We start from the raw sequence: 14,041 nt of genomic DNA on the forward strand, positions 1-14,041 counted from the left end.
GTCTGGGACCCCTTGGGAGATAATGACCTGCTGGCTTAGGCCTGCTCCCGGGTGGCAGAGGGCAGGCAGAATCCCTAGGTGCAGCCCCTGGTCGGGCTCAGAGGAGGGCCGATAGGGGAGTTGGCGCGCCACCCCTGTCATGCACAGAGCAGGCGGATCGGGAGGTTGCGGCACCACCCCGTCACACACAGAACAGGGCCAATCTGGGGGTTTGGCCGCTGCCCCCTGTCACTCACAGAGCAGGGCCCATCAGGTGGGTTGGGGCTCCATACCCTGTTACGCACAGAACAGGGTCGATCAGGGGGTTGGGGAGCTCCCCCCTGTCACGCACAGAGCAGGGCCCATCATGGGGTTGGGGAGCTCGCCCCTGTCATGCACAGAGCAGGGCGGATATGGAGGTTGCGATGCCACACTCAGTCATGCTCAGGGTAGGGCCAATGGGGAGGTTGCGGCGCCACCCCGTCACACACAGAGCATGGCCAATCAGGGGGTTGGGCCGCTGCCCCCTGTCACTCACAGAGCAGGGCCCATCACTCCATACCCTGTCATGCACAGAGCAGGGCCGATAGGGGGTTGAGGAGCTCCTCCCTGTCACTCACAGAGTAGGGCTGATAGGGGAGTTGGGGCATCGCCCCCTGTCACACACAGAGCAGGGTGGATCAGGGGGTTGGGGCACCGCACCCTGTCACACTGAGGGCAGGGCCGATGGGGAGGTTATGGCTCTTCCCCGTCACACACAGAGCAGGGCCCGTCAGGGGCGGGGGGTTCGGGCGCCACACCCTGTCACACACAGAGCCGCAGGGCGATCAGGGGGTTGGGGAGTTCTCCCCTATCAGGCACAGAGCAGGGCTGATCAGGGGGTTGGGGCGCCTTCCAGTCACGAACAGAGCAGGGCGGATAGGGAGGTTGTGTCCCCGCCCCCTATCACACACAGAGCCGCAATGCAATCAGGGGGTTTGGGCGCTGCCCCGTCACGCTGATCCTGGTGCCGGGAGGCCTTGCGGCTCCGCTGATATCAGTGCTGGTAGGCGTATTACCCTTTTACTATATAGGATAGAGGCCTGGTGCATGGGTGGGGGCCGGCTGGTTTGCCCTGAAGGGTGTCCTGGATCAGGGTAGGGGTCCCCACTGGGGTGCCTGGCCAGTCTGGGTGAGGGGCTGAGGGTTGTTTTCAGGCTGGTGGGTGACTGAAGCTCCCAACTGCTCCTTTTTTCTTTTTCTTTTTTTATTCTGGGCCAGCTTTAGCTCTGAGGCTTGGCTCCAGCTTGTAGGCCTCGGCTCCTGAAAGCAGGTATCTGGTTTGGGTTCTATAATCGAAACACTGTTTCAACTCCAGCTCTGAGATCCCGGCTGGCTGAAAACAGGTTTCTTGGGTTTTGTTTAGCTTCTATGTTTGTAACAATGTTTCAAACTGCAAGCTCAGAGACCGGCAAGGCAGTTAGGGAACATTGGAATCGTCCGTCACTGAAGCAAGCAAGCCTCATGCTCGCTTCAAGCTGCCTGGCTGCTGGCCACCATCTTGGCTGGCAGTTAATTTGTATATCACCCTGATTAGCCAATGGGAAGGGTAGCAGAGGTACGGCTAATTACCATGTTTCTCTTTTATTAGATAGGATATAGGATGTCCCTATTTCTCCCCTTTTGCCCCCTCTACCCAGCGCTTGCCCCCCACTTCCCTCTGGCTAACATCATACTGTTTCTGTGTCCATGGGTTGTACATATATTTTCTTTGGCTAATCCTTTCTTTAAATTCACTTATTTAAATTTTTATTTTCAGATAAGTGCTTATAACTGCACTATTATATATTTTCTATTATATCAATTAGAATTAAGATATTTTTTTAATTGAACCTTTGTAAATTTTAGAACAATTTAAGAAATTATGCTAGAAGCAATTAGGAGATTTTTCATGTAATGCAGATACATTTCAATTAATATTTTATTAATTTTTAATTTTTTAATATTTTAATTTGAAATAATCTCATACATGTAAAAAAACTATAAAATACTACAGCATATTATATGTACCCTTCACCCAATTTCTTAGGTGTTAATAATTTAAACATAACCATTATACAACTAACAAAATTTGGAATATATTTTTCTTATAATCTCTATAATGTTACTTAATCCATTTACTTTGTTTTTGTTAATCTTCACCCAAGGATATTTTTCCATTGAATTTTAGAGAGAGTGAAGGGAAAGGGAGAGACACATTGGTTGCCTCCTGCACATGCTCTGATAGGGACTGGGGATCAAGCCAGCAACTGAGATACATGCCCTTGAGTGGAATCTAACCTGGTACCCTTCAGTCCAAGAGCTAATGCTCTATCCACTGAACAAAAAAGGTTGCAGCTTAATTCATTTACTTTTAATCTATATGTGTCTTTATATTTAAAGTGGGTTTTGTTTTTGATTCACCCTCATAATCCATCTTTTAATTGGTATATTTATGCCACTGACTTTCAGAGTGCTTATTGATAGAGTTACTGCCATATCTGGCGGTTCTGGGGCAGTAGGCAGGCGGCTCCTGGGGCTTACGGGGCCGGCGTGCCTACCGCCTGGGACCGGATCGGGTCCCAGGCGGCAGGCAGGCAGCTCCTGGTGTTTGCGGGGCCTGCGGCTTCTGGGGTCACCCATGGGGGCCTGGACGGCGGCTCACGCTGTCCCGCCCTGCCTGCAATATGCAAATTAGTCACCATCTTTTCTGGCATTTAATTTGCATATCTCGCTGATTTGCCAATGGGAGGTGTAGCGAAGGTACAGTCAATTACCATGTTTGGCTATTATTAGATAGGATATGAATTTCAAGTTATAAATATTCCTGGAAGCACACCTTTTACTTAATAACACAGTTTATATATATATTTTTTATTCAGTTTAAAAATTTATAAAATTTTCATTATGAATTCTTCTTTGACCCCTAGGTTACCTAGGTTAGACCTATCTACATATATTTGAGGCCCAATGCATGAAATTCATGCAAGGGGCTTGGCCCTCACAGCCCTGGCTGCCTTGGCCACGCGGCTTTGTCTGGAAGGTCGTCTGGACAGTTGTTCCACTGTTCAGCTCTTAGGTTGATTTGCATATTATGCTTTTATTATCCTATATAATAAAGAGGTAATATGCAAATTGACTGTCATGCCCTCACACAGGATGGCCGCCCCCATGTGGTCACAAGATAGCCACCACAAAATGGCTGGCAGGGGAGGGCAGTTGTTGGCATTTAGGACAGCAGGGGAGGGCAGTTAGGGGGTACCAGGCCAGCAGGGGAGGGCAGTTGGGGGTGGACCAAGCTTGCAGGGGAGGGCAGTTGGGGGGACCAGGCCTGCAGGGGAGGGCAGTTGGCAGCAATCAGGCTGGCAGAGGAGGGCAGTTGGGGGCAATTGGGCCAGCACATGAGCAGTTAGGCATTGGTCAGGCTAGTACGGGAGTGGTTAGGGGGTGATTAGGCTGGCAGGCAGAAGTGGTTAGGGGCAATCAGGCAGGCAGGCAGGCAGACGAGTGGTTGGGAGCCAGCAGTCCCAGATTGGGAGAGGGATGTCCAACTGCCCATTTAGGCCCGATCCCTGTGGGCAGTCATACATTCCCCGAAGGGTCCCTGATTGGAGAGGTTGCAGGCTGGGCTGAGGGACACACCCCCTCCCCATGCACAAATTTTGTGCACCGGGCCTCTAGTTATAGATAAAAGCCCAGTGACCAGAATGGCGGAACAACCAGAAGAACCAGTGGTTATGACGCGCACTGCGGAAGCCAACCAGCCTGATCCGGGCACTGATCAGCTCTCCTCCCCGCCACAATCAGGGGCGGGGCCATCTGGCCAACAGCCTGCAGTCTTTTCCCCCAGACAGCCCCACCCCCAATTGGCCCCCAACCCCCCAAATCAGGTTTGGGGCTGGCTGGCCAAACCCCCATGGACCCTCCCCATGGCTGCCCCGCCTTATTGGCCACCAACACCCCGATCAGGGGCAGAGCTGGCTGGTCCAGCCTGATAGGCCCCTATCGGGGTGGGCCAGCCGGACCCTACCCATGCATGAATTCATTCACCAGGCCTCTAGTATATTTTAACTTAAGAATATGACTTTCTAGTTTATCTTTGTTATTGATTCTAAAATAACTGTACAATAGTTAGAAAACATGCTCTGTATGTTTTAATTCTTTGGATTTGATTAGACTTGCTTTGTGACTTAGCACATGGTCAATTTTTGTAAATGTTCTGTGTGCACTTAAAAAGAACATGTATTCTGCCACTGTTAGGTGCAGTGTTTACTACTATATGTAGTGTGTATGTCTGTATATATTACATACACACACACATATATAAACACATATGACAGTTAAATCAAGTTTGCTTGAGCTCTACTAATTTTGTGTCCATGTTCTATCGGTTATTCAGAGAATTATGTTAAATCACACTAGGACTGTTGATTTATCTATTTCCCCTTTAGCATTATCAATTTTTGTCACCTTATCATACATAAAAGTTCTATATGTATTTGGGTCTATGTTTGAAATTTATCTTCTATTTTCCAGATTTGTCTGTAGAGTCAAGAGCAAGTAACACAATATTTTAGTTACTAGAGCTACATAATAAGTTTTAACATCTAAGTGGGCAAATTCCAAGCCCTTTTCGACTACACTTTTCTTTCATAATTTTCTTGGCTATTCCTCCTTTTATTTCCCATTGAACTTTAGAATTAGCTTTTAGTAATAACAAAACATCCTTTTATCATTTTTATTGACTTATATGATATTTAAACATTTTAATTTCAGGAAAATTGACAGCTTTATCTATATTATTTTCTGAAATGTACTGCTTTCCATTCAGGTCTTCTTTTTTTTACTTTTAATGGAGTTTTAGAGATTTTAATTTATTGTTTTAATGGAGTATTGATTTCTAAACTTAAAGTGAAGAAAATCAGTGTGTGGGGTTACCCTTGCTTGCTAAAATGGACATTTCCAAACCTACCCCCAGAGATTTAGATCCTTTAAGTCTAGTATGGTGTTCAGAAAGCCTCAGGTAGGTGGCTTAGGAAAATCTTGGAGAAATTCTAATTTATAATCTTATATAGCCCAGGTGTTTTCCTACGTATTTTACCTTTTTTGTTGCCATTATAAATAAGTACTTTTCTTTCATTTTTAACTTTAATTGGCTATTGTTTTCATATATAAAGGCTATTGGGTTCTATTTCTCATTATTATTTCTGGGTGATTTCCAAAAGATAAGAGGAATACAGTGGCATTATTCCATCAATTTCAAACCAGAATGTATACTGTGGAAATTACTTAAGGTTATAATTGTAGATAGTCTTTGGATATTTTCAGAGTTTGTTTGATTTTTTAATCATAATAGTATAAATTTGTCTTGTGGAATAATGAATGATACATTTTTTTTCACAGAAAAGGCAAATGTGACCTTTTCAAGACACCTATGGTGTTTTGCTCCTTTCCTGCCAATTAACTGCTACAAAAAGTAGATGATTTTCTTTAACTTTGGAAAACTCCATTAATTTAAAAACTGATACCCATCTTGTGCTGAAAATTTCACGTCTTATTATCTAGAAAAATGATTTGCAAGATAGAAATCTACAATATATTCTCTAGAGTATTTATTTTACTCATGTATCTAAAAGTTTTGGACATTATTTTTATTTTACATTTTTGAAAAAATTGTCAACATTTTAAAAATTAGGAAAACCTAATGCACTCCTCTGTCCCAGAGTGGCATATTATGGTTATTAATAAAATTAAAATAAATACTAGACCTTATAAACCAATAGCTTACAAACTACTTAACCAACATTCCTACCATTATTCTTGAAAGGCTACCACCAAACTAACTCTATTTAATTAATAAAAGTCTACAGTCAAGGTTGACATTAAGCCCTTCACAAGCAATAAGATGAACACTTCAAGACTTTACCTATACTGTTGTGATAAAAAAAAAGAGTTATTATTAAAAGATAAGGCACATATATTGCTCTCTGCCCCAAGTTCCTGCTTATATTTGGTCTTTGAAAGCAGCTAAAATCCTTGGAATTTCTTAAGTGACAGAAGTGTCTTTTTTTTTCTAATGACATGACTTTTGGTAGGCCCCCAGACAGGGGTTACTCACCAGAAAAAAACAAGCCAAGATTAAAAGCTTGGAACTTTCAGCCCCATCGGGAGAGGAACTGAAATTAGAATTAATAATTGATCATGCCTACATAATGAAGCATCCATAAAAATCCTAAAAAGTAAGGCGTTTGGAGAGCCTCCAGTTTGGTGAACATGACCACGTGCCAGGACAAGGGTACACCCAGACTCTACTGGAACAGAAGGTCCTGCACTCAGGACCCTTTCAGACCCTGACCTGGATGTACATCTGTATCCTTTATCATGAACTAAACTGTGTAATAAAATAGTGAACATAAGTATTCCTGTGGACTGTTCTAGCAAGTCATTCCAACCAAGAGGTGTTAGTACCCCAATTTATAGCCAGTTGGTCAGAAGTACTGAGGACAACCTAGGACTGGCGAATGGCATCTGAAGTGGGGGCAACATTGTGGTACTGGGACCTTAACCTGTGGGATCTGATACTAACTCCAGGCAGATGGTATCAGAATTGAAATGACTTGTAAGACACCCAGCTAGCCTTAGAGAATTGATCAGTGTGGGAATAAACCCTCACATCTAGTGTCAGAAGTGCTGTGAGTATGGAGGCATTATGAGAGTAAAGAAACATGTTTTCCTAGATAGTTACATACAGAGGGCTATACTTCTGCCCCAATGAACCAATTATCTTACCTGCACAGTTTGGAAAGAAAAGTTTTCTTCTACAAACTTCTTAATGTAAGGGACCACACCTTTTGGTAGATTATTAATTGTACACAATAACTTCTTCACCTCTAATAGTAGGTTAACAGGCATAAGATTAGAAGGTATGTCCTTTTCCTGTTTATCCTAGAAGACATTATTAAAAATTTACACAATTATATTTGCCTAATATCAAAACCAGACAATGTATTTTAAAAATGAGCAAATCACTATGATAGACTACAGAAAACCCAAATAAGATTAAGACATTCTTCTGCCCTCAAGGAACTTACAACATTATAGGAAGTTTAAAACCAAAACTCAAGAAGCTTTCATATGAGGAATGTCAATATAAATTCATTTGAAAGTTATAAACAAAATACAAATTCAAAGAGAAGAATGACACCTTTTTTAAAATTGGGTGATGATATAGGAAACATGAAGAATTTTAGACGTAAGTATGAGTTAGTACTTAAAAAATAGTTGCTCTTGAGAAATACAAAACATGCACTGAATTGGTAATATCAAGCATAAAAAATGCTGAGTTTAAAGTATTACATAGATTATTCTACATAATAATATGAAAACTATTTCTAAGAATGGTTTTAACATTAGTTGTGAGGAATGGGTGGGCAATAGAAATGGATAAAGGGCCTGGAACAGATGGATGATGGCCTTCCTTCAAACCTTAACAAGATATAATAGCTTTTATACCCTGCTGAAGCTTTGGGAAAATGAGTATGTTGCTACTGATCTCTGAATATCAGAACAGCTTCTTACTGCAGAGGACACACATGGCCGAGTCCCTGAAAATGCCCTGGCATGGAGTTACTCTGATTGTAAATAGGAACCAATAAAGTCCATTCAGAACTATCTGCCTACTCTCCACTTCTGGGTTTGAGTCTTTTTTTTTTTTTTTTTAATTGATTTCAGAGAGGAAGGGAAAGGGAGAGATAGAGAGATTCACATCAATGATGAGAGACAATCATTGATTAGCTGCCTCCTGTACGTCCCACACTGGAGATTGAGCACACAATCAGGCATGTGCCCTGACCAGGAACCGAACCGTGACCTCCTGGTTCATAGGTTGATGCTCAACAAATGAGTCATGCCAGCTGGGCTGGGGTTGAGTCGTAAATTAAGATTCCTCCATCTCCAACAATACCCAACAAATACACCTTAACTTTTATAGTACTTCATTACATAAAAATTATATCCAAAAATAGAGGAAAACATCATAAACTTTCTAAAGGGTATATAAGCGTATGTTGTGCTATTCTTACTATTTTTGCAACTTTTCTGTTGGTTTAAAATCTCTCAAAAGGTAAAAAAAAAAGAACTTCCATAAAATAGATATGTGATTATAAAGAATGACCACTAGAGGAAACCAAGATGGCGGCATAGGTAAACACCGGAGATTGCTGCCTGGTACAACCACTTCAAAAATACAATAAAAGACGGAACGGACATCATCCAGAACCACAGGAAGGCTGGCTGAGTGGAAATTCTACAACTAGAAGGAAAGAGAAAAGCATACCGCAACTCAGAGGAGGTGCAGTGCGGAAGTAAAATACAGAGGTTCAGAGGCGCATGCGGAGAGGGTTAGCGAATGAGGAAACGGTTGTCTTTTTCAATCGGGAGGGAGTCTCAAGCTCTGAGCTCCAGTTCCGGGTGAGTCTCTGGGGACCCAGACTCATACGGGAGAAACAACTGTCTGGCATTGGTCAGAACTCTAGGGCAGCTTTATCTCGGGGGTGCTTGCAGCGATTGCCAGGACACTGAGAAGCAGGGCCTCTGAGGGCAGGACTGAGAGGAGCCATGACTGCTCACTCCGCCCTGTTGATCCCCTGGGACCCCGCCCTACCCCGCCCAAGCCACAGGCTTTTGCATGTGAAAGGCCTGGCCCTTTGCAATCTGATAATTACCTAACAAACTGCAGCTGGCCCAAGGCCCCAGGGCAATTTGCATTGCATCACAGCTGGCTTTTGCTGGATAGCCTCAGGCAAAGGCTAGATTAGCACCTCCTTAGAGATTCAGGAGCCAGTGTGCCCAGTGGTCAGAGTGGGACCATCCAGATTGCAGCTCCTCGGATTCATAAAGGACACTCTCAGGGGGCAGACTCAGTGAGCACCAAAGCCCCATTGAAGCAAGTCTTGCCCCAGAGGGGTGTCTCCAGCACAGAATTTCTCCCACTGCAGACACAGCTGATTCTCATAGCCAATTGGCCTGGAGGTCAATCCCTCCCAGTGTTACCTACAACAATCAAGGCTTAACTAAAACAAGACTGTGCACAAAGCCCACAAGGGGGTGCGCCAAGAGCATCTAACTCAGGTAATTGGGGAGGCTGAGCCACTGGGCCCTATATGACACCTAGTACAGAAAGCCACTCTATCGACACAGTGAAGCATAAAAAAAATGCGGAGACAAAGAAAAAGGACACAAATAACAGAAATGGAGGAAAGCAAATTACTGGATATAGAGTTCAAAATCACACTTTTAAGGTTTTTCAAGAATTTTCTAGAAACCGCTGATAAACTTAATGAGACCCTCAAGAAATCTAATGAGACCCTCGAGGTTGTGATAAAGGACCAACTAGAAATTAAGCATACACTGACTGAAATAAAAAATATTATACAGACTCCCAACAGCAGACTAGAGGATTGCAAGATTCAAGTCAAAGATTTAAAATATGAAGAAGCAAAAAACACCCAACCGGAAAAGAAAAATGAAAAGAGAATCCAAAAATATGAAGATAGTGTAAGGAGCCTCTGAGACAGCTTCAAGCTTACCCACATCCAAATTATAGGGGTGCCAGAAGCAGAGAGAGAGAACAAGATATTGAAAACCTATTTGAAGAAATAATGACAGAAAACTTCCCCTATCTGGTGAAAGAAATAGACTTACAAGTCCAGGAAGCACAGAGAATCCCAAACAAAAGGAATCCAAAGAGGACCACACCAAAACACATCATAATTAAAATGCCAAGAGCAAAAGTCAAAGAGAGAATCTTAAAAGCAGCAAGAGATAAAAAGTCAGTTACCTACAAGGGAGTACTCATACGACTGTCAGCTGATTTCTCAACAGAAACTTTGCAGGCCAGAAGGGAATGGCACGAAATATTCTAAGTAATGAATGCCAAGAACCTACAACCAAGATTACTTTATCCAGCAAAGCTATCATTCAGAATTGAAGGTCAGATAAAGAGCTTCACAGGTAAGAAAAAGCTAAAGGAGTTCATCACCACTAAACCAGTATTATATGAAATGCTGAAAGGTATCCTTTAAGATGAGGAAGAAGAAAAAAATGGTAAAGATACAAATTATGAACAACAAATACACATCTATCAACAAGTAAATCTAAAAATCAAGTGAATAAATAATCTGATGAACAGAATGAACTGGTGATTATAATAGAATCAGGGGCATAGAAAGGGAGTGGACTGACTGTTCTTGGGGGGAAAGGGGTGTGGGGGATGCAGGAAGAGACTGAACAAAAATCATGCACCTATGGATGAGAACAGTGCGGGGGGGGGGGGGGGGGCGGCGGAGGGGGGGGAACGGGAGGAGGGGAGATATGGGGAGAAAAAGAGGAACAACTTTAATAATCTGAACAATAAAGATTTAATTAAAAAAAAAAAGAACCACTAGTCCTAGCCAGTTTGGCTCGGTGGATGGTACGTTGGCCTGTGGACTGGGGTGGGTCTCAGGTTCGATACCAGTCAAGGGCATGTACCTTGGTTGCGGGTACATCTGGTGTGCAGGAATCAGTTGATCAATTTTCTCTCTTATCAATATTTCTAATTCTCGATCCCTCTCCCTTCTTCTCTGTAAAAACTCAATTTAGAAATATATATATTAAAAAAAAAATTACACTATCACCCTGGCCAGTGTTGCTCAATGGTTGATGTCTGCCCACGTATTGAAGGGCCTTGGATTCGATTCCTGGTCAAGGACACATACCTGGGTTACAGGTTCCATCCCTGGCCCATGGTAGGGACACATACGGGAGGCAGCCAATCACTATGTCTCTCTCACATTAATGTTTCTGTCTCTCTCCCTCTTCTATCCTCTCTCTCTTCCTCCATCCCTCCCTTCCACTCTCTCCTAAAATCAATGGGAAAAATATCTGTAAGTGAGGATAAACAACCACAAAAAAAGATCACTATCAGTAGTGTATATATTTCAAACTAAAGGTCAATTCTGCCATCAAAAGTCACCACAGAATCATCTAACACTAATTACCAAATTAATACACATAAATTCTTTTTGACAGAAAATAGTATAACCGTCACACTTGTTAAATATATCTTATAATAAATACAAATTTAAGTTATTTTTCAAAATATTTGATGTTTAATCCATTTTTGAAAAGTTGATTTGGCATCTAAATCAAATTCAAGTCAGTTTCCACCTCCCTTTCCTCTATATCCCACACCTGGACCTTGAAATGTCTTCTGAATCTAGTTTCCATGGTTCAAATGTGCATCCCTATGTACATTTGCCTAAGTTGTGTTTACTGTGCAAAATTTGTTATGTTAATAACTTCATACAAGTAAATACTATAATTATTTTATGTTTATATATATTCTTTCATAAGTTACTGAATAACCTTTATAAACTTTTGCTGTTGTTGTCAGTCCTTGCCCGAGGATATTTTTCCATTGATTTTTAGAGAGAGAGGGAAAGACAGAGAAACGTCGATGTGAGAGAAATACATACATTGGTTGCTTTCTGCACAAGCCTCAACCAGTGCTTGGGCCAGGGAGGAACCTGCAACCAAGGTACATACCCTTGACCGTAATGGAACCCAGGACCCTTTAGTCCACAAGCTGACGCTCTATCTGTGGGGAGCCAATATAGGGTTAAGCCTCGGACTGACCTGTTGGCAAAGTCACAAAGAAGTCCCAGCTTAGAGGGCACAGTCCTCTTAGCATAATTAGGTTTGACCTACAACACTCCCTAGATCTTATCTGGGAAGCTAATGGGCTGAGGGAAGTGCAGGAAGTGTAACTATGGTCAAAACAAGTGAAACTCACAAGAACAGTGTAACTATGGTAACGACTACCTTGTTTACCTCTGACTATAAAATGGTTTGGTGCGGTCTGAGTGTGGAAGTCCTTCCTCCTGAGTTGGACTTACCCTCCTGGCCCCCCAATATTCCCTAATTATCTCTTGTCTTTTCTCTTTCATTTGTGTGCGGCTCCTCTTCCAGATCCTGAACCCTGAACCACGCGGGATGTGGAGGGAAACATTTACAACATCTATCCACTAAGCCAAACCAGCTAAGGCAGTGGTCCGTAAACTCATTAGTCAACAGAGCCAAATATCACCAGCACAATGATTGAAATTTCTTTTGAGAGCCAAACTTTTTAAACTTAAACTATATAGGTAGGTACATTGTTATTAACTTAATTAGGGTACTCCTAGACTGGCCTTTGCTAAAAACGTCCTCAATCTGATTGAGGTACGTTCGCTGAGGTCCACCCCTTCCAACTCTCCCATCCACACTCGTCTTGTATACTTGTTTCAGATAGACGAGTGTGGATGGGAGATTTGGAAGGGGTGGACCTCAGCGAACGTACCTCAAAACAATGTACCTCCCCCGTGCTGCAGATCCAGCGGCCCGCCTGCACTGCGTATCCCATCGCCCGACAGACTGACCAACACCCTCCCACTTCTTCTAACTCCACTTCTTCAAAATAGACTCGCCCAGGCCGAAAACTGACTTCTGCGCATGGGCCACGAAGTTCCAATGCACTGTACGTGGGTGCCCGCACATGGTATTTTGTGGAAGAGCCATACTCAAGGGGCCAAAGAGCCGCATGTGGCTCATGAGCCGCTGTTTGCCGACCACTGAGCTAGGGCCTATACAAACTTTTTAAGTGGATACCAATAGTTATATAAAACCTGTTCATCCAAACTTCATTGAATATAAACATGTGATATTCATATTTTATCAACCATAAAGTATATTATCATTAACAATAAAAGCCTTATATTAATGTATAATTTATTTTAATTCATTGAGTACTAGACTTTCTAACAGTAAAGATGATAAAAAACAGCCCAGCTGGTAATGTTCAATGGTTAAGGATCAACCTATGAAACAGGATGTCACAGTTCCAGGTCAGGGCACATGCCCAGGCTTCAGGCTTGATCCCCAGTAGGGCCCCGTGCAGGAGGCAGCCAATCAATAAGTCTCTCTCATCATTGATGTTTCTCTCTCTCTCGCCCTCTCTCCCTTCTTCTCTGAAATCTATCTATCTATCTATCTATCTATCTATCTATCTATCTATCTATCATCCATCTATCCTATCTAATAAAGAGGTAATATGCAACACATTTCAACACATAAGATGGCCACCCCCATGTGGTCAAAGATGGCCGACCCCATGTGGACACAAGATGGCCAGAAGGGGAGGGCAGTTGTGGGCGATCAGGTTAGTAGGGGAGGGCAGTTGGGAGGGACCAGGACTGAAAGGGAGGGCAGTTGGGGGTGATCAGGCCTGCGGGGAAGGGCACTTAGGGGTGACCGGGCCAGCAGAGAAGAGCAGTTGTGGGGGACCAGCCCTGTAGGGGAGGGCAGTTGGGGGGAACCAGGCCTACAGGAGAGGGCAATTGGGGGCAACCAGGCCAGCAGGGGAGGGCAGTTAGGAGTGACCACACCGGCAGGGGAGGGCAGTTAGGGGCAATCGGGACAGCAGGGGACCAGTTAGGCGTCGATCAGGCTGGCAGAAGAGTGGTTAGGGGGTTATCAGGCTGGCAGGCAGAAGCGGTTAGGGGCAATCAGGCAGGCCAGCAAGTGAGCGGTTGGGAACCAGCAGTCCTGGATTGTGAGAGGGATCCCAGATCGGAGAGGGTGCAGGCTGGGCTGAGGGACACACACACCCGTGCGCGAATTTCGTGCACCGGGCCTCTAGTATGTATATATAAAAACAGGGAAGAGAATTAAGTTCAGAAACAACTCAGTGAATTTCTTACTAAATAAAATTTGGTGTGTGTGTGTGATTTCTTTTTATGTATATTGTTTTCATTTTGCTTGAATTTTGTTTTTAAAAGACAAATAAGAGATTTCTTAAAACCAACTATTAGAATGTTTCTGGGCAAGTCAAATCAATTATCTATTAATTTTAACTTACAGTGAAGATTGGTGCATAGAATAACTTTGAGACACAGGTTATTATCAATTATCAAAACAACATTTAATTATGTGCATAATCTTACTTATTAAAATACAAAAGTGAACT

General features: G+C 43.1%; 1 protein-coding gene across 8 annotated transcripts in view; it reads right to left on the reverse strand.

Moving 5' to 3' along the window:
* The window catches only part of DZIP3 (DAZ interacting zinc finger protein 3), a 149,782-nt gene that overhangs the window by 116,634 nt on the left and 19,107 nt on the right, over positions 1-14,041 (reverse strand). For all 8 annotated transcript variants that reach the window (XM_059687893.1, XM_059687895.1, XM_059687894.1 and 5 more), the window contains one exon: positions 6,787-6,942. In XM_059687893.1, the coding sequence (XP_059543876.1) occupies positions 6,787-6,942 (156 nt within the window). The remainder of the gene's footprint in view (positions 1-6,786; positions 6,943-14,041) is intronic.

The sequence above is a fragment of the Myotis daubentonii genome, chromosome 3 (genome assembly GCF_963259705.1).
Source record: "Myotis daubentonii chromosome 3, mMyoDau2.1, whole genome shotgun sequence".
Lineage (NCBI taxonomy): Eukaryota > Metazoa > Chordata > Mammalia > Chiroptera > Vespertilionidae > Myotis > Myotis daubentonii.